General features: G+C 43.4%; 1 protein-coding gene across 1 annotated transcript in view; it reads right to left on the reverse strand.

Annotated features, from left to right (window-relative positions):
- LOC110529018 (voltage-dependent calcium channel subunit alpha-2/delta-3-like) overlaps positions 1-18,603 on the reverse strand; it is an 83,555-nt gene extending 64,952 nt beyond the window's left edge. Inside the window, exons 1-5 of the mRNA XM_036983997.2 lie at positions 18,254-18,603; positions 17,234-17,315; positions 8,424-8,540; positions 6,190-6,249; positions 911-1,073 (exon numbers count right to left, since the gene is read on the reverse strand). Coding sequence (XP_036839892.2) covers positions 911-1,073; positions 6,190-6,249; positions 8,424-8,540; positions 17,234-17,315; positions 18,254-18,390 — 559 coding nt within the window. The 5' untranslated portion in view covers positions 18,391-18,603. The remainder of the gene's footprint in view (positions 1-910; positions 1,074-6,189; positions 6,250-8,423; positions 8,541-17,233; positions 17,316-18,253) is intronic.
- Positions 18,604-19,086: the final 483 nt, after the last annotated feature.

A 19,086-nucleotide genomic window follows, 5' to 3' on the forward strand; every position in this document is an offset into this window, starting at 1 on the left:
TCTACCCCCGCCCTCTACCCCCGCCCTCTACCCACCTCCCTCTACTCCCGCCCTCTACCCCCGCCCTCTACCCACCTCCCTCTACCCCCGCCCTCTACCCACCTCCATCTACCCCCGCCCTCTACCTCCGCCCTCTACCCCCGCCCTCTACCCACCTCCCTCTACCCACCTCCCTCTACCCCCGCCCTCTACCTCCGCCCTCTACCCCCGCCCTCTACCCCCGCCCTCTACCCACCTCCCTCTACCCCCGCCCTCTACCCACCTCCCTCTACCCACCTCCCTCTACCCCCGCCCTCTACCTCCGCCCTCTACCCCCGCCCTCTACCCCCGCCCTCTACCCACCTCCCTCTACTCCCGCCCTCTACCCCCGCCCTCTACCCACCTCCCTCTACCCCCGCCCTCTACCCACCTCCCTCTACCCCCGCCCTCTACCTCCGCCCTCTACGCCCGCCCTCTACCCACCTCCCTCTACCCACCTCCCTCTACCCCCGCCCTCTACCTCCGCCCTCTACCCCCGCCCTCTACCCACCTCCCTCTACCCCCGGTCCTCTACTACTTTTACTGAAGTAGTATTTTACAGGGTGACTTTCACTTTTAATTGAGTCATTTTCTATTAAGGTATCTAAACTCAAGTATGACAATTGGATACTTTTTCCACCACTGCAAAAAGATGGAGCGATTCACTTTCTAAAATTGGAAATTCAATTATTTTCTTGAATTGACATGAAATGTACCCCAAATCTGCTTTTCACACAATTCAATAGATTTTTATTGTCAAGGAAGGACAATTTAGTTGCCACCATGAACTCTTATGACACCTCACGTGGGGGATTTCCTACTTTTCCATATCCATATTTGCACACTTCAACTATTATGCACTATATTGGCAGTGATTTCTGAGTGTCCCTACCTTTGTTATACATGTTGGTGGGCACCTGCACCACACTGAGGCTGAGGTTGACTGACAGGTTGTTGAAGTGTTCATTGGGTTCGAGGACAAACTCTCCTCCCAGCTCCACGTTGTTGCCCTCCTCATCCACCTCGTTGATCAGCACCGCGTTGAAGTACTCATACTGGGGAACAGACATGGTACACATAGAGTTAACAGAGTTAACATCCACATTGTTAATCAGCACCGCGGTGAAGTACTCATACTGGGGAGGAATAGACAAAGTGCAGATACTGTATATAGAGTTACAATCCAACTCAACAATCAGATCAGCACTGCGTTGAAGTACTCATACTGGGGAGGAAAACAACAGAGAGTTAACGTCCATCTCCACCATCAGTTTCAATAGCCTCGTGGCTATGAAGTGGTACTGTATTTGTCTTGACAACCCAGACCCTGATGAGAAAAACACAAAGTGTTACATAAAGGGATATCCTTAGTAATGAGGTCAAAATACATTACAACTGCACTTTGACACTATATTTATACAGTATCTATTTTTTATTTACTTAATTAGGCAAGTCAGTTGAGAACAAATTCTTATTTACAATGACGGCCAGCCAAACCTGGACCAATTGTGCTCCGCCCTATGGGACTCCCAATTACGGCCAGATGTGATACAGCCTGGATTTGAACCAGTGACACCTCTTGCACTGAGATGCAGTGCCTTTGACTGCTGAACCAGGGTGTCTGTAGTGACCCTTCTTGCACGGCGATGAGGTGCCTTAGACCGCTGCGCCACGCGGGAACTAGAGTCAAGCTAAACATTTTTAAAATGAAGTGGAGGTTACAGCGCAGCAGTCTAGCAGTGGAGGTCAGCTGTGCTGCTCAGCTCTCTGTCTGGATGATGGGGTTAATTAAGAGAACAATCAGACTTCTCTGAAGTGTAACTCTGCTTTGTGATTGGCCTGTTCTTCACAGTGCTGAACCCCTAGACCAGCTTAGAGGAGAGACTCTTTCATTCTGTCTAAGCAGCCTAGCTCTGAACTGACTGGCGCTGTTTGCCAGTGAAGGGCTTGGGGAGAGGCAGGGAGGGAGGGAGAGAAGTAGGGGGGTGTGATGGACTCTGTGGCGTACTTGGGGGAGGCCACACGGGCATCACCATAAAGCAGGGCCTGACAGCTCATACCACGCCTGGGCGCCCCTCTGACGGGCCGAGGAAGGTAGGAGGGGAGGAAGGGGGAGGAGAGGAACGTGCATGCTCAGCAGAAGTGATAGGACTGTAGAGATAGAGGCCCGTTAACCATCAGCAGGGTTATTACTGTAGTGTAGAGCAGGCCAGGCCAGACAGGGGACACTGCGGCTCCACGGCCGTGACGCTCCATTGGCTCTTACTGTAGGTTACTGTACACCACTGCTGCAGCGAGACGCTGCCTACCGTACCAGGGCTGGCTGTGTAGGTAGTTGCTTGTGGGTCTAATACCCTCAACCCTGAATTTTTCACAATGTCCTTGCAAGCACGGTTCCATGTAGCAACTATGGGATGGATGCATTACAAGGCCAGGAAGACTACAGTTTGGCATGGCTTGGCTTGTTTCAGTAGTGTGAAATGGGTATAACTGCTTTAAACACGGGCTGACTGAGCTACATAAAGCTAATTAAAGGACAGTGTGCGAGTTTCTTCTTTTTTCTCATCTTATTTAACTGTTACCATGCACCTGCAACAAAGATAGCTCAGATGTGCAAGTGCCTTTTGAAATTGGACCTGCAGTGGGTCTTACTGGACCTCTTTGGAGGTCAATGTACCACATATGACAGAATAGTCCAGCCCAATTTCTCCATACTAACCCTTTGATCCTCAGACTGACCTTCAGGCAGCCAGAATGACTCATTGTAGACATCACTGAGACTACTCTGCATAGTAACATACTTAACACAAATGTTGAACAAATACTGGTGGTAAAAAAGAAAGTACAGAAAGCTGTTGAGAGCTACTGTAGATGAATACAAGTATTTACACTACTTATACAGGCACATGTTATAATATTATTTTCCAGTCATTTGACTTTAATTTGATTCTCTTTAGGTATGTTTTATGTTGAAACCAACATAAACTATATACACATAAAACTATATACACTGTATCGAGTGGAAATTAAAAATAAATTTTTTTTTGGCTACTTTAGAGTTCTACCTGAGGATATCAGATAATTTTATAACATCAAACTCTGACGCATCATTTAATAACAGCTTGCCGTTTTGACACCATGCATTTTTCACGCACCAAGACGTGATACGGTGGGTTCTCTCTTATCTAGTCTCTGTCTCATTTTAAGACGGTGCTGTGTTTTACATTAACCAGTGTTAGGCTATACAACCAGGGTTCAAGGGCGTGCAGGTGATGTGTGTGACAGCATGGTATACCGCAAGGTGAACTCTCTCTGTATCCGCTCATATGCTATCGATAACAGATCCCGCAAAATATGTTCAAATAATAATGTATTTTCACTGTTGTATTGTAGTTTATTGTATATTCGATGGGTTTCCGCAATTTACGTTTTATTGTTAAAGAGGAGAACCGTGTTTTGTAAGCAGCAGAATAGTTTACTATTTAAACGTCTGGCTACGTCTGCTGATAAGCATAGCCTATATGAGAGTCCATTTTTGCAAGTCATAGTGACAACAATGAGCATCGAAGAAAAAAATCTGGTATACTGTAGAATTTTTGTATTAAAGATGAGCAATTCTGAAAATATTTTAACAGTTTTCTAGAGAGACGGGGGCGGCGGAGTAGGCCTACCCTACATTTTTACAATAAAGAATAGGCGTTAGGATTTTACAACGAAAATGCGGGCATTAAGTTTTAGCAAGTTCACTGTAAAATAACTAGTCTGAATAGAGCCTAAAGGAAAGAACGAAATATGTTTTACATTACCATGTAAAAAAATCGATGCACATTATTCCGCTTAAGCTACTGTATAGCGATTCAAATTGGGTGAATTTGGTCACCGTTTTAAATAATAGTAAATAATTATTATCTAAAATAGTAACCCTGTTATGTATGCACTAAAATATCTAACAATCACAGTAATAGCCTTCAAAACTGTGAAAATGAGTTATAAAGCTTATTATGCATGTTTAGCATATAGTGGAAACGTGTAGGCCTATACTGTAAATGTGTAGCTTACAGTAGATCTAAATATAACACTCCCAAAAAACAGGAAACCTTTTGCTCAATGACAATATGCTCTTAAATCATAAAACAATACAATAATGTGTTGTGGGCTACATAACTGCATTGTTATAAAGAAGATGAATATCACCACAGCAATGAATATACATAATAATCTGGTCACATTGAATCTGTAGTTGATTGTTATCCTCAAACTATAAACTACCAAAATTCTGTTCTATAAAGGTAATAATTACCTTATCCAAATTCTTCCAATGTGTTAATATAATCACCAGAGAAACCTGCAAACTATGGGGTGATCACAATGTATTCATATGATGTAAGTGCAGCTATTAACTGGGTGGCGACAAGTGATTTGTTGCCCGAGTGAGTTTCCAATCTTCAGGAAGAAAAGTGGAACAATGCACTGTGCATAAGAGTTCAATTTATCTTTGTCTACTGGAGAGAGAGAGAGAGAGAGAGAGAGAGAGAGAGAGAGATAGAGAGAGAGAGAGAGCGAGAGAGAGAGATAGAGAGAGAGAGAGAGAGAGAGAGAGAGAGAGAGAGAGAGAGAGAGAGAGAGAGAGAGAGAGAGATAGAGAGAGAGAGAGAGAGAGAGAACAATGAGTGAGGGAGGGAGGAAGGAAGGAAGAGAAAGAGGGAAAAAGGGAGAGAAGGAATGAAAGAAGGAAGGAGGGAGGGGAGAGGGTCCTGTATATTCTCAGTGTGACAGAATTACTGCAATTCCACTGCATAGGAAGAGAAGGCTTACTGCACCAAAGAAAATGAAAAAGAATCCAGCAATAACAGCTGTATAATGTCCTTTACTGAGCAAAATGGCTATGCACAATGGCTGAGCACAATGGCTGTGCACAATGGCTGAGTACAATGGCTGTGCACACTGGCTGTGCACAATGGCTGTGCACAATGGCTGTGCGCTGGGCTGGGTTGTAACACACACGGGCATGGGAACCACACCTGAACACATACCGCAGCACACACAATGGGAATATTAAATTCTCTTATATTTTATAAAGTATGAGGATGGATGAATTTATGAATATTTAATGTATGAAGTTGAAATAAACCAAAGACACAGCTGATTGTTGTTGCATGACATCCAATAATTTTGCTGTGTTGCATTACTCTTCATGTCAGCGTACTATTTATAGCGCTATGCTTCGTGATGTGTTAGAAGATAACATCAGCATTCCTTGGGTGCGAGATTGCATTCAGAAAAAGAAAAAGTACCTCATTATTGTTAATGGTGCAGATATGTAATGGTATAAATGCATTGTAATATAATCTGATTCCAGTGTGGTTGTCAGTGGGCGCTGACCATGGTGCTGAATTTACACTTGGATCGTGTTCTTTCCAATGGCAGTTTACTGAAATTGAAGCCACTCCCTCTTCAACAGTGTCAGGTTCACAGGCTACTTGTGAATGATGCTTACGCTTAAAAAAATAAAAAAAAATCAGTGTGAGTTAGCAGCCGCAGCATGGTATGGCGTTCTATGCAGCGTTGCTTATTAAAGAGGAATTATGTATCATCACTGTGACAGGGTATTAACATGAAGGACACTGTCAATGCCAACAGCCACTATACTGTCCGTAACCCCTTCTATCACCTTGTCATAGACTACCACTTCTATCACCTTGTCATAGACTACCCCTTCTATCACCTTGTCATAGACTACCCCTTCTATCACCTTGTCATAGACTACCCCTTCTATCACCTTGTCATAGACTACCCCTTCTATCACCTTGTCATAGACTACCCATTCTATCACCTTGTCATAGACTACCCCTTCTACCACCTTGTCATAGACTACCCCTTCTATCACCTTGTCATAGACTACCCCTTCTATCACCTTCTCATAGACTACCCCTTCTATCACCTTGTCATAGACTACCCCTTCTATCACCTTGTCATAGACTACCCCTGCTATCACCTTGTCATAGACTACCCCTTCTATCACCTTGTCATAGACTACCCCTTCTATCACCTTGTCATAGACTATCCCTTATTTTATATCTCTCACATTCTCTTCTGGACATCATGCTTCTTACTGTCTCTGTCTTCTATATGCCATCTTATCTTGCCCCCCCCCCCCCCTGCCACTCTCACCTGCAGCTCTGGGTTTTCCTCGTGCTGTAGATGTGCCTCTTCTGCTGCCTCCACCAGCCTCTGAAGGAGGGGGGCATAAGGGGGGGGGGGGGGGGGGGGGGGGATATGGGGAGGGGATGAGATAGGGAGGGAGAAGGACAGAGGGGAAGCATCAACACACCAGCTCTACTCCAACCCATCCCCCATGATCAAGAGTTTTTTAAGACCAGACACAATGTCAGAGCATCTCAGTGGCTCCTATAGTTCTAGCTAGCCTGCTGCAGCGAGGCAGTGAATCTGCAGTAACAGAGGGCCAGAGAGATGAGGGCTGAGGAATGGCCCTGCCTGCCTACCTGCATAGCTGTTTGGAGCACAGAGACATGAGTTTGCTCTACCCACGGTGCTCTGGCCACGGAACAGCCCAAGCCAAGTAATGTAAATGGTAGCTGGGATGGACAGAATGTCTAGTCTAGGACCTTTGACATCTTACAGTATTCAATCAATGTTTCCACACTTAAACGATATTTCACAAAACGAATAATGATAGAGTTATACATCAACTGTTAAAGGATTTGATGTTATTTAGTGATGCTCAGGTCATTCTTCTAATCCACTTCAAATGATAGCCCTAAGCACTGTGCTCAGCCTATCAATTACCTGCCTCCAACAAAGGATGCTCTTGCCTCTGAAAACAACATGAAAATCATACCAATAGGCATACAACAATGATGTGGTAAAAATGTCTCATCACATAGGTTACTGTAGGCCTAGGCCTATATTTCTGCCTAGCAAGGCCCCTCACAGAAATATGCAGTGCAGTGAGTGAACGTATTGATTAGCATGGCCCAGTGTAGAACTGAAACCCACCACATGCAATAACCTATACAATATTCCCCTCTTTCAAAGGTGCTTGCCTACGTGTTTTGGAAGAAATGCCGCCTTAACACCTAGGCTTCTACAGTCGTCATCGCCGTTCTGGAACAGGTCATTAATAACTGTCGAGCATGTCAACTCAAACAGTAAACAGCTGTAGGCTATGGCATGAAGCAAACGCTTGTGTGTCAGTTAAACTTAATTTATTTTTCATACCTAGATGCTGTCGTTAACAATAGACATAGGCAATTGTAACGATGATAAAACCTCTAAGGTGCTAAATGTAAACAGATTTTTCTCTAGGGCTATTTTTGATGGGAAGGTATTTCAAACCATATCCATTAAGTATTATTAACGAAAGTTAATTTCAAAACAGGTAGCCATACCACTCTAAAAATATGCAAGGATCAGAAGGACTAGATCAATATCATAAACACGAATTGGGCTACATTGTAATTGTTTTATATTCATTTTCATTTCCAATAGGCCTTCGCCACGGCAATGGTATCTTATAGCCTATTATCAATTGGTGACCATCGGAATTTCGTTAATTGGATATGACAATTTGATTGTTGCCAATTGAGAGATATCAGTTATTTTCTTTAGGCTAAGCAATAACAAAATAAGTCAACGAATGGTGTTTTATCATTTGCATCTGACGAAATAAGCCTAGGCAATGCAGTGCTTTCAAATAATTTTAATTTGTTCACACCGAAACCATTTTTTCAATTTACAGCACTGTAATAATATACATTGAAATACTGCCTAATAAATAGAGAATGATACAAGCAAATGGGCCCACACGGTAGAATTACAACCATGCAGGTAATACCGTACAGCGCAGTGAGATCTGGCGGTGCGAGATAAACGCTATCATCTCACACCAGCTTAACTATTAAAATAGGCTACTTGCACCTCTCCTCTCGGGCCAAATACAAATGTCCAACGGCTATATTTGTCTCTTGAGAACGCTGTCGCAGGAGAGGGATCGTAGTAAATAGCATACCGCTGCTGGATAAAATGCGACAGTGTAATTGTCATCCATGACAAACTTTAAATTTAAATCTGTGCTATGAATAGAAATGCACACCAAGCAGAAAGCTTGAGGAATATAAACGAAATATACATTTCTGACCGTTGATATATATGGCCACCAGTTTACAATTGGTTATAACAGCTTCATTCATGGTCACGGATAGGCCTAAGGAAAATGCAAAATATGCTCCTAAATGTGATAATACTAATTATAATACTACATATATATATTTTGTTGATTATTTTTAGATATTTTAAGTCTCCTCTTGTCAGTAAATTAGGCCTACTTCCAGAAATCACAGCCTAATGAAGGGGAGATGAAAGGAAAGTTACGACGATATTTGTACCCGAATGGCCTCCTTTTTCTTCCGGAACATCTCCTCCATCTTCTTCGATAGATTTTTGACCACTTTCATGCCATCAATTTCTTCCACTCGGACAGACTTTTCCAATTCTTTATATTTCTGTAAATGAAAGATAAAATACGTTTTAACTCTCTAATACTTTGATACAGAATTAATCATCAGCTGGTGTTTGAGAAATTCGGAGTGAGTGTGTGTCACAAAGGATCACAGGAACACTTCGAATACACATCTCATGTCAATGGGTTTTATTGGGTGGGTTAAGTCAATGAGCTCTGTGTTTTAGTAACAGAGAAGGTGAACCTTTGTTCTATCTGTTAATTCCACACACAAACAGAAAAATCCCTTAGCTTTCATATCCCTGCACCTCTGGAACCAGCAGAGTCCAGTGTAACACTCCCTCCCGTGTATCTGAGGAGGGCTGACAACCCTCAGATGATTGGATGATAAAACGTATCCTGTTTTATTATATGATTGATAGGCTTTATCTTGGCTGACAAGCTGTGGCTCTGGCTCTGATTGGCTGCTGGGTGGGCTGTGGGCGGGCCTGGAAGTGAAGGCCACGCATGGATGGAGGGTAATTGAAATGCAGTCAAAGCATGGGAGAAAGATAATAACGTGTCAGGCTTGGGCGCTTCTGGATAATGAACTACACTTCACATAATGCTGAGCCTGCAGGATACACTGCACCTGCACTGACAGAACAAAGCCCAACAGAACACACAAAGAGAATAGAACATAACATACACAACAACAAAAAACACACAGTCACACAAAATAATAATCCGAATATAACCTGCATGTCTCTCACGTCCCACACACACACACACACACATGCACACGCACATGCGCACACGCACGCAGACACACACTGGGGTTCCCCTTGATAAAGATGAGCAAAAATGACTGTATAAAATAAATAATTCAAATACTGCGCAATGTATGCTAAATAAATGTATGCTAAATAAATGTATGCTAAATAAATGTATGCTAAATAAATGTATGCTAAATAAATGTATGCTAAATAAATGTATGCTAAATAAATGTATGCTAAATAAATGTATGCTAAATAAATGTATGCTAAATAAATGTATGCTAAAAAATAGGGAAATTATATTATTTCATACTAATACAATTGCTCAGAGAGAGTTTTGGTTAACAAATAATAATTGTTTTTCTCAAAAAGGTATGGGTGAAAAAGTATTGACAGCCCTGTTTAAAATACTTTTCAAAACCTCACCTTGAGGATAAAGGCACCAACAGACAGCATGCGGCGACCGGGGTGGCCCATTAAGTTTCGATGAAGCCTAGGCGGGGATGAAATTCTACTCAGATGGAGGGGTCTTTAGTTTAGTTTAGTTTATTAATTCGACCATTTAAAAAAACAAGCACACATACAACTTAAAAGCCATACATGAATATGAATAAAATCATCATGAATAAAATAATCTAGGATAACACACAATAAAGTCTGGGACTTATTCCCATTGTGGTCCTCTTGAGACAAGATGGCTAGACAAGATGGAACACAGTATGGCAGTGAAATAATAAAACAAAAACAGAGAAGAAGAACATCTATCTCATCATTCCAGTTACATCATAGGGGTTATTCGTATGGGCACAGAGGACATCAAATATATTTTTACTTTATGTTTAAAGCTGTCCAGAGAGGACGTTGTTTTTATAGGCAGAGGCAACTCATTCCATTCTGAGGCTCCAGTATACAAGAAAGTACCATTCCCAGCATTACTCCTGAACCTGTATAAGCACACATCAGCAACACCTGATCTGGTGATGTGATTGTGTGCATCCCTAACACAAGGTAAGTAATCACTTAGATATCTGGGTGCAGGACCATAAATACTCCTGTAAACCAAACCTAGTCTAATCTGGGACACCCTAGCCTCAACAGGCAGCCAGTTTAGTTCCTGAAAGCAGCTCCTGCCTATGTGAGTATGTGGACTCAAATTCAATACTACCCTGATCAGCTCATTCTGGGCTATCTGGAGCTTCCCCTACACAATTTCAAATCAAATCAAAGTTTATTTGTCACTTGCGCTTAATACAACAGGTGTAAACCTTACAGTGAAATGCTTACTTACAGGCTCTAACCAATGGCGCCAAAAAAGGGTATTTGTGTGTGTGTGTGTGTGTATGTGTGTGTGTGTGTGTGTGTGTGTGTGTGTGTGTGTGTGTGTGTGTGTGTGTGTGTGTGTGTGCGTGCGTGCGTGCATGTGTGTGTGTGTGTGTGTGTGTGTGTGTGTGTGTGTGTGTGCGTGCGTGCATGCGTGCGTGTGTGTGTGTGTAGGTAAGTAAAGAAATAAAACAACAGTAGAAAGACATTTGAAAAAAGAGTAGCAAGGCTATATTCTGTTAGTCAGGCCTATTGAGGTAGTATGTACATGTAGGTATCGTTAAAGTGACTGTGCATATATCGTGAACAGAGAGTAGCAGAAGCGTAAAAAGAGGGGTTGGCGGGTGGTGGGACACAATGCAGATAGCCCGGTTAGCCAATGTGCGGGAGCACTGGTTGGTCGGGCCAATTTAGGTAGAATGTACATGAATCTATAAGCAATTGCCTTACCAGGCAGTGATGCAACCGGTCAGGAGGCTCTCGATATTGCAGCTGTAGAACCTTTTGAGGATCTCAGGACCCATGCTAAATCTTTTTAGTTTCCTGAGGGGGAATAGGCTTTGTCGTGCCCTCTTCACGACTGTCTTGGTGTGTTTGGACCAATCTAGTTTGTTGTTGATGTGGACACCAAGGAATTTTAAGCTCTCAACCTGCTCCAACACAGCCCCGTCGATGAGAATGGGGACGTGCTCGGTGCTCCTTTTCCTGTAGTCCACAATAATCTCCTTAGTCTTGGTTACATTGAGGGATAGGTTGTTATTCTGGCACCACCCGGCCAGGTCTCTGACCTCCTCCCTATAGGCTGTCTCGTCATTGTCGGTGATCAGGCCTACCACTGTTGTGTCGTCAGCAAACTTAATGATGGTGTTGGAGTCGTGCCTGGCCATGCAGTCGTGGGTGAACAGGGAGTACAGGAGGAGACTGAGCACGCACCCCTGTGGAGCTCCAGTGTTGAGGATCAGCGTGGCAGATGTGTTGCTACCTACCCTCACCACCTGGGGGCGGACTGTCAGGAAGTCCAGGATCCAGTTGCAGAGGGAGGTGTTTAGTCCCAGGATCCATAGCTTGGTGATGAGCTTTGAGGGTACTATGGTGTTGAACGCTGAGCTGTAGTCAATGAACAGCATTTTCACATAGGTGTTCCTTTTGTATGTTTGGGCGGTATGCAATTTGGAGTGGGTATAGGGTCTCTGGGATAATGGTGTTGATGTGAGCCATTACCAGCCTTTCAAAGCACTTCATGGCTACGGACGTGAGTGCTACGGGTCTGTAGTTATTTAGGCAGGTTGCCTTTAAGTTCTTGGGCACAGGGACTATGGTGGTCTACTTGAAGCATGTTGGTATTACAGACTCAATCAGGGACATGTTGAAAATATCAGTGAAGATACCTGCCAGGTGGTCAGCACATGCCCGGAGCACATGTCCTGGTAATCCGTCTGACCCCGCAGCCTTGTGTATGTTGACCTGTTTAAAGGTCTTACTCACGTCGGCTACGGAGAGCGTGATCACACAGTTGTCCAGAACAGCTGATTCTCTCATGCATATCTCAGTGTTGCTTGCCTCGAAGCGAGCATAGAAGTGATTTAGCTCGTCTGGTAGGCTCGTGTCACTGGGCAGCTCGCGGCTGTGCTTCCCTTTGTTGTCTGTAATAGTTTGCAAGCCCTGCCACATCCGACGAGCGTCGGAGCCGGTGTAGTATGTTTCAATCTTGGCCCTGTATTGACGCTTTGCCTGTTTGATGGTTCGTCTCAGGGCATAGCGGGATTTCTTGTAAGCTTCCGGGTTAGAGTCCCGCACCTTGAAAGTGGCAGCTCTACCCTTTAGCTCAGTGCGAATGTTGCCTGTAATCCATGGCTTCTGGTTGGGGTATGTACGTACAGTCACTGTGGGGATGACAATAATGCACTTATTGATAAATCCAGTGACTGATGTGATGTATTCCTCAATGTCATCGGAAGAATCCCGGAACATGTTCCAGTCTGTGATAGCAAAGCAGTCCTGTAGTTTAGCATCTGCTTCATCTGACCATTTTTTTATAGACCGAGTCACTGGTGCTTCCTGCTTTAATTTTTGCTTGTAAGCAGGAATCAGGAGGATAGAGTTGTGGTCGGATTTACCAAATGGAGGGCGAGGGAGAGCTTTGTACGCGTCTCTGTGTGTGGAGTACAGGTGATCTAGAATTTTTTTCCCTCTGGTTGCACATTTAACATGTTGATAAAGATTTGGTAAAACGGATTTAAGTCTCCCTGCATTAAAGTCTCCGACCACTAGGAGCGCCGCCTCTGGGTGAGTGGTTTCCTGTTTGCTTATTTCCTTATACAGCTGACTGAGTGCGGTCTTAGTGCCAGCATCTGTCTGTGGTGGTAAATAAACAGCCACGAAAAGTATAGCTGAGAACTCTCTAGGCAAGTAGTGTAGCCTGCAGTTTATCACAATATACGCAACTTCAGGCGAGCAAAATCTAGAGACTTCCTTAGATTTCGTGCACCAGCTGTTGTTTACAAAAATGCACAGACCCCCCCCCCCCCCCTCGTCTTACCGGAGTGTGCTGTTCTATCCTGCCGGTGCAGCGTGTATCCCGCTAGCTGAATATCCATGTCGTCATTCAGCCATGATTCCATGAAGCATAGGACATTACAGTTTTTTATGTCCCGTTGGTAGGATATTCGTGATCTTACCTCGTCTAGTTTATTGTCCAATGATTGCACGTTGGCGAGTAATATTGACATTAACGGCAGCTTTCCTAGTTGTCTTCTGCGGGTCCGGATGAGGCATCCAGCTCTACTTCCTCTGCTTCCTCTCTCGGATAATTGGGATGTCTGCCCTGTGGGTTGTTTGGAGAATATCATGTGAGTCCTGCTTGCTGCTGTTGTTGTTGTTGTTGTTGAAGAAATCTTTGTCTAATCCGAGGTGAGTGATCGCTGTCCTGATATCCAGAAGCTCTTTTTTGACGTAAGATACGGTTGCAGAAACATTATGAACAAAATAATTTATAAATATCGCAGAAAAAAACACATAATAGCACAATTGGTTAGGAGACCTTAAAACGGCGCCCATCTTCTCCGGCGCCATCTTCCATCTTAGGTCTGGATCCAGAAATAATTGCTTCAGTTTTCCCTAAGTGCAGAGATAGCTTATTATCTCCAAACCATTTGCTAATGTTAGTAAGCTCTGTGCTAAGTATGCTCTCCAACATAGTTTTACTTTGTGAGACACCAGAAGTGTAGAGTCATCCGCATAAAGAAAAAGACGGCAAGAACAAGCATCTTTCATAACGTTAATATACAATAAAAACAGCAGAGGCCCAAGCACGCTCCCCTGCGGAACGCCACAACGCATTGGTTTTGCCTGAGACAGTGAACCATTCACCTCTAATACTTGCTCCCTTCGGCTGTGTTCGTGCCTGGGGAAGCTGTTAAACCGAGCCATAGAAAATATAATTCTGCTCTATTATTCAAGCAGCGCTGTAGTTGTTGACCAATCACAGTTGAAAACGTGGCCTGCGTGGTGGTACTTCAGCAAGAATGTCCAATTTGCTCACTCCAGCTAGCTAGCTGGCAGTTTACAGAGTCATGTCTAACGATTAAAAATCCATGTTTTCTAATAATTTTTTGATGAACAATTTCTGTTGCATGTAAATAAATTTGTATGCATGCATATGGTGTGAAAGTGATAATTTTTTTGCATGTCAATAATGTTTGTTTGTTTTGTTGCTATGGTCACTGGCAGTTGGCACCCTTCTGTGTGAGAGAATGGGGCTGGAGGGATGGTGCTATTTTGTGTATTTATTTGTGCTGATCTTAACTTGTTTCGTACATCATTTTTCCGCCATCGTTTCCTATGACAAAAAGAGCTTCTGGAAATCAGAACAGCTATCACTAACCTTGATTTGGACGAGGACTTCTACTTCAATAAGTCAGAGGCGAAAGACATATTGATTATTCTGGACCAGGCCCAAATCTCTGAAGGAGGAGGAGACGGCGCTATAGAAGCCGACGTGTGGGATACCTGACGAGACTACTCGAAGAGTTGTTTTGTGGATTTTGATGTATGCTTGGGGTTATTGTCTTTGTGGAAGATCCATTTGCAGCCAAGTTTCAACTTCCTGACAGAGGCAACCAGGGTTTTGGCCACTGGGTAAAGTTCATGATGCTGTTGACCTTAACAAGGTCCCCAGGACCAGTGGAAGCAAAATAGCCCCATAACATCAAAGATCCACGACCATATTTTACAGTAGGTATGGGGTTCTTTTCTGCTCATTCATTCTCATTTCGACACCAAACCCACCCCTGGTGTGCGTGTCTTTGCTAAATGGCATTTGCACTTGGATTGGAACCGGTGCCTTGGTCAGTTTACATGAAAATAGAGCTCTTTGGCCATGCACACCATTGGTGGGTTTAGCGTTGAAATGAGAATGTATGAGCAGAACACACACAAACATACACAAATCCCAGTACATGGGGTGAAATTGACCCAGGGAAAGGAAGAGTGTGGGCCGGCAGTGGCTCGGAACAGTTCATTTCACGCCTGTCCTCCCTTCCTCCCCCTGCCCCCCACCCCTCCCCAGTCATCAGGGAGAGGTTAAACCCCATCCATCAACAGAACTGATTATGTTTATTGATTAAGGTAATGACTGATGTGTAGATGAGGCCTGACCGAACCCAAGCCTGAGGAGGAGTCACACAGACACACACGCACAGCCTCCTGTCTGTATCCGTATTCCTGTTCTGTTGTCCATACAGCAGCTCAGTTCTGTGTGGAAATCTACTAATTCCCCATAATAAAGCACCTAATGATCATCCTTAATGATCAGCCCTAAAACCATCCAGCCGTGCCTCTCTCTCTCCACCTCGCCTCACTGGCCCCTGTAGGTCTAGAGGCCTGCTGATTGGATGAAAGGTGTCCTACACCAGTCATGCATCTGTGAACGGGAACACGAGGAAAGTGCTCACATACACAGAAAGAAAAACAACTGCTGGGGACATTTTACCTCTGAGTGTTCTGTTCTCACACAAGATCAGCTGAGGACGTTAGACAGTCAAAAGGTAGGCAGACACTCCCATCCAACACATAAACACAAGCACACACACTACCCGTATACTGCTACAGTGTTGGATGTTAGAGTATTGCAGCAGCAGCCTGGTGCTGAGCTAAGCTCCACATTATCAGAAAATGAGAGACTGATGAACAGAGCTAAATGGGGATATGTATCTCCTCATCACCACTGACTTCACACTCAATCACATTACACAACCGACCACTTACATACAGTACAATATGTACTGTGTGAATGTAACATATCCGGGTCGTATTCACTAGGAACCAAACGGACTGAAACAGGGAGGGACTACCTGAACTTGTCCAAATAAGAAACTCTATTTTCATAGCAAAATGTTTTTTGTTGCAAAATGTTTTGCTACAGTTTATTATGGTGTGCACTAATGATTATGACCCATGTTTTCCTCTCTCTGTGGTCATCGACAATCTCTGGTTTTCAATCAAACTTATTTCAAAATGCTGCAAGTCTGCAATAATGTTTTATTTAAATGCAGCGTTTAATTAAAGCTCAATTGAAGGAAAAGGAGCATAAAATCTGTTGGAATAAAATGACTGTCAACATTCAGGTGTAAGCACATAGGGCCATATGGCCAAGTTTTAAATCAATCCATCTGCTTAACTCAGACTTTCCCAATACGTATGCACATTAGTGCTCAGTTCTGATGCTGTGAGTTCACTACAGTACAAATAGTGCTTAAACTTCAAAATGCCCATTGGCCAAGATAACACAAACTCTGTACTTTTACAGTACTGCAGCCAGTGCTCTGGGTCCAGCATTAGGTTTGCAAGATTCCAGAAATCCTGGTTGGAGGATTCACAATTTTCTGCTTATTCCCTTCTGATTCTGCGAATCTTCCAACCAGGATTTCTGGAAAACCTGGGAATTTTTGGAAAGATTACACATTTTTGCAACCCTATCCAACATACAGTATAGTACATTGTCTCCACTTGGATGACAGGTGCTGTAGTGTTCAAACCATAACCTCTGTACACACTGGGGAGCACATGGCTGCTGCCAAGTGGTCATTTACTTTCACTTAGGGGCTTTTTTCTGCAAACCCATCTCTCTTTCTCTCTCTCTTCTCCCCACTCTCTCTCTACCCCACCCATTGCCTCCAGCCCATCCCACCCCATCCCAACCCATCACAGCCCATCACACTCAACACACTCTTATTCAATTTGTCTCCTTGTCACATTTATATCCTGGGGTTGAAACTCTTTACTCCAGAGAGTGAACTGGAGATGAGATGAGAGAAGAAACCGTGCTGTGGTTAATGGGCTGTGTCCAGTACACCCCCCCCCCCACTCCCCCCCCCCCCACACACACACACACACATGGAGAGATGGGCCTCTGATCCACACACCTGAGTCCTTTCATACACAACACATCAGTATTCAGCTGGGACACAGAAATGTGTCAGCAGCCATTAGATGAAAATGCAGCATTTCACCATACACTGTGTGTGTGTCTGTGTGTGTGTCTGTGTGTGTGTCTGTGTGTGTGTCTGTGTGTGTGTCTGTGTGTGTGTCTGTGTGTGTGTCTGTGTGTGTGTCTGTGTGTGTGTATAGGAATGAGATTAAGATTGAGGGAAGAAAGAGATACCTTCTGCAGCAGCTGGGATCCAGAGTATTTTGCAGAAATTGATTTAATTTCTCCACCAAACGCTGAGGCCCATAACTTCACCCTGGAAACCAACAAAACATTTCTATATTGTTATTATACCAGTTCAGGTGAACACCGGACATTCTGTGTACACACACATTTTAATAACGTACAGCTGAGATAATAAGAAAACACAAACTGCACCAGAAATTTCTAAACAAATTTCAAAAAATGAAATCATAGATCCATGGATATCTAGAAGTTGTTTGTGTGTTATATGGCTGGTGTGAGTATAAACTATTTTCTTGAAGATACTCATATAAGAAATACATTGTTTTGATGTGTGTTGAATTTGCCTCCATCAACAAATTATCAAATACACTAGACCTACATTGTAGATAAGTGATATCATTAAATGTAGCGGTTTATTCATGTTTGTTTGGTGTTTATGATGTGTTATAAATTGATAGTTTATGAAGCTAAAGTTGATGCAAACTTTTGCCTAAAGTCTTCCTTAAACTGTACATTGTAGACGGTGGTGTCTCTATGCAGACCAAAGTACAGCACTCTGGGTTAACATCGACAAATGAACAAGGTCTTGTATAGTAGTTATTTAGGACATATCTGTATTTTGATTAAAAGAAGGACAACAATCAGTTTAAAATAAAGATATCTGTACATTTAAATAGTGTGTACATGTCATATATGAGGTGCTGTTCTTATGCCAGATATTATCTATCTATAGCAGCAATAGACTTGGGGTTAGGGTAGAGAAGTCTATTTTTTGTCATTATTTATTAGACACCAACACTAATAAATAAATAACAAAAACGATGTATTATTCGTATTATGCAGTTGTTGTTACATTGTTTTACATGCTGATGTTTTCGGCTTGTTTATCATTTTTACTATAACAAATCTACCGCTTACACACTTCAGGAAATATAACTGAAAAACTCAACAACATGTGGTGTAACTATTGCGGAACTAAAATGTTAAGATATGACATCCTCCACTCACACTGAGAGAGGAATCCCTTGCTGGGACCCTATCACTTCCACCACTGCCGTGCCCAGTATAATCCAGAAGAGAAGGAAGCTGGCGCAGTACACGTGCGAAACGAGGATCTTCCAATTCCACAGCATCTTCACGAGCATTCCCGACCACGGATCCTGGTACAATGGCTAGTACCTCTCTAGTCCCGAAAACGCACTCAGCGCGAAAAGCGGCAGCCCCTGTTACCGGCACATATTTATCAGTTTCCCCCCTGCGCCAGTCCCGCATCCAGTTGTCACTCCTAAAGGGACCCGCGTGCTGAAAGAGAGCGTTGACCTATGAACATAGGCACAAACCGCTCACCACCAGAGGGCAGAGAGAGAGAGAGAGAGAGAGAGAGAGAGAGAGAGAGAGAGAGAGAGAAAGAGAGAGAGAGAGGGAGATAATGCACGCAGAGCAGAATTAGGCCGATACCCGCGAATTATCTAAATCCAAAAAAGAGCCGTTAAATTCTACAACCATGTAAAAGGAAGCGATTCCCAAACCTTCCATTACAAAGCCATCACCTACAGAGAAATTAACCTGGAGAAGAGCCCCTAAGCAATCTGGTCCTGGGGCTCTGTTCACAAACACAAACAGACCCCAAAGAGCCTAAGGACAGCAACACAATTAGACCCAACTGTTATTATATGTATGTGAATAACTAAAGTAGGAGAGTTTGGTAAAATAGAAGCATAATCCTTAACTCAGGTGTTACATGTTACAGGTTACCACATTCTAATCAGACACTCATAATGCACCTGTTCATACATCCTAGAAAGGTGTTGGATTGGCATTATGCCCATTATCTTAACATC

This window comes from Oncorhynchus mykiss, chromosome 7 (genome assembly GCF_057628025.1).
Source record: "Oncorhynchus mykiss isolate SJ-2025 chromosome 7, ASM5762802v1, whole genome shotgun sequence".
In the NCBI taxonomy this organism is placed as follows: Eukaryota; Metazoa; Chordata; class Actinopteri; order Salmoniformes; family Salmonidae; genus Oncorhynchus; species Oncorhynchus mykiss.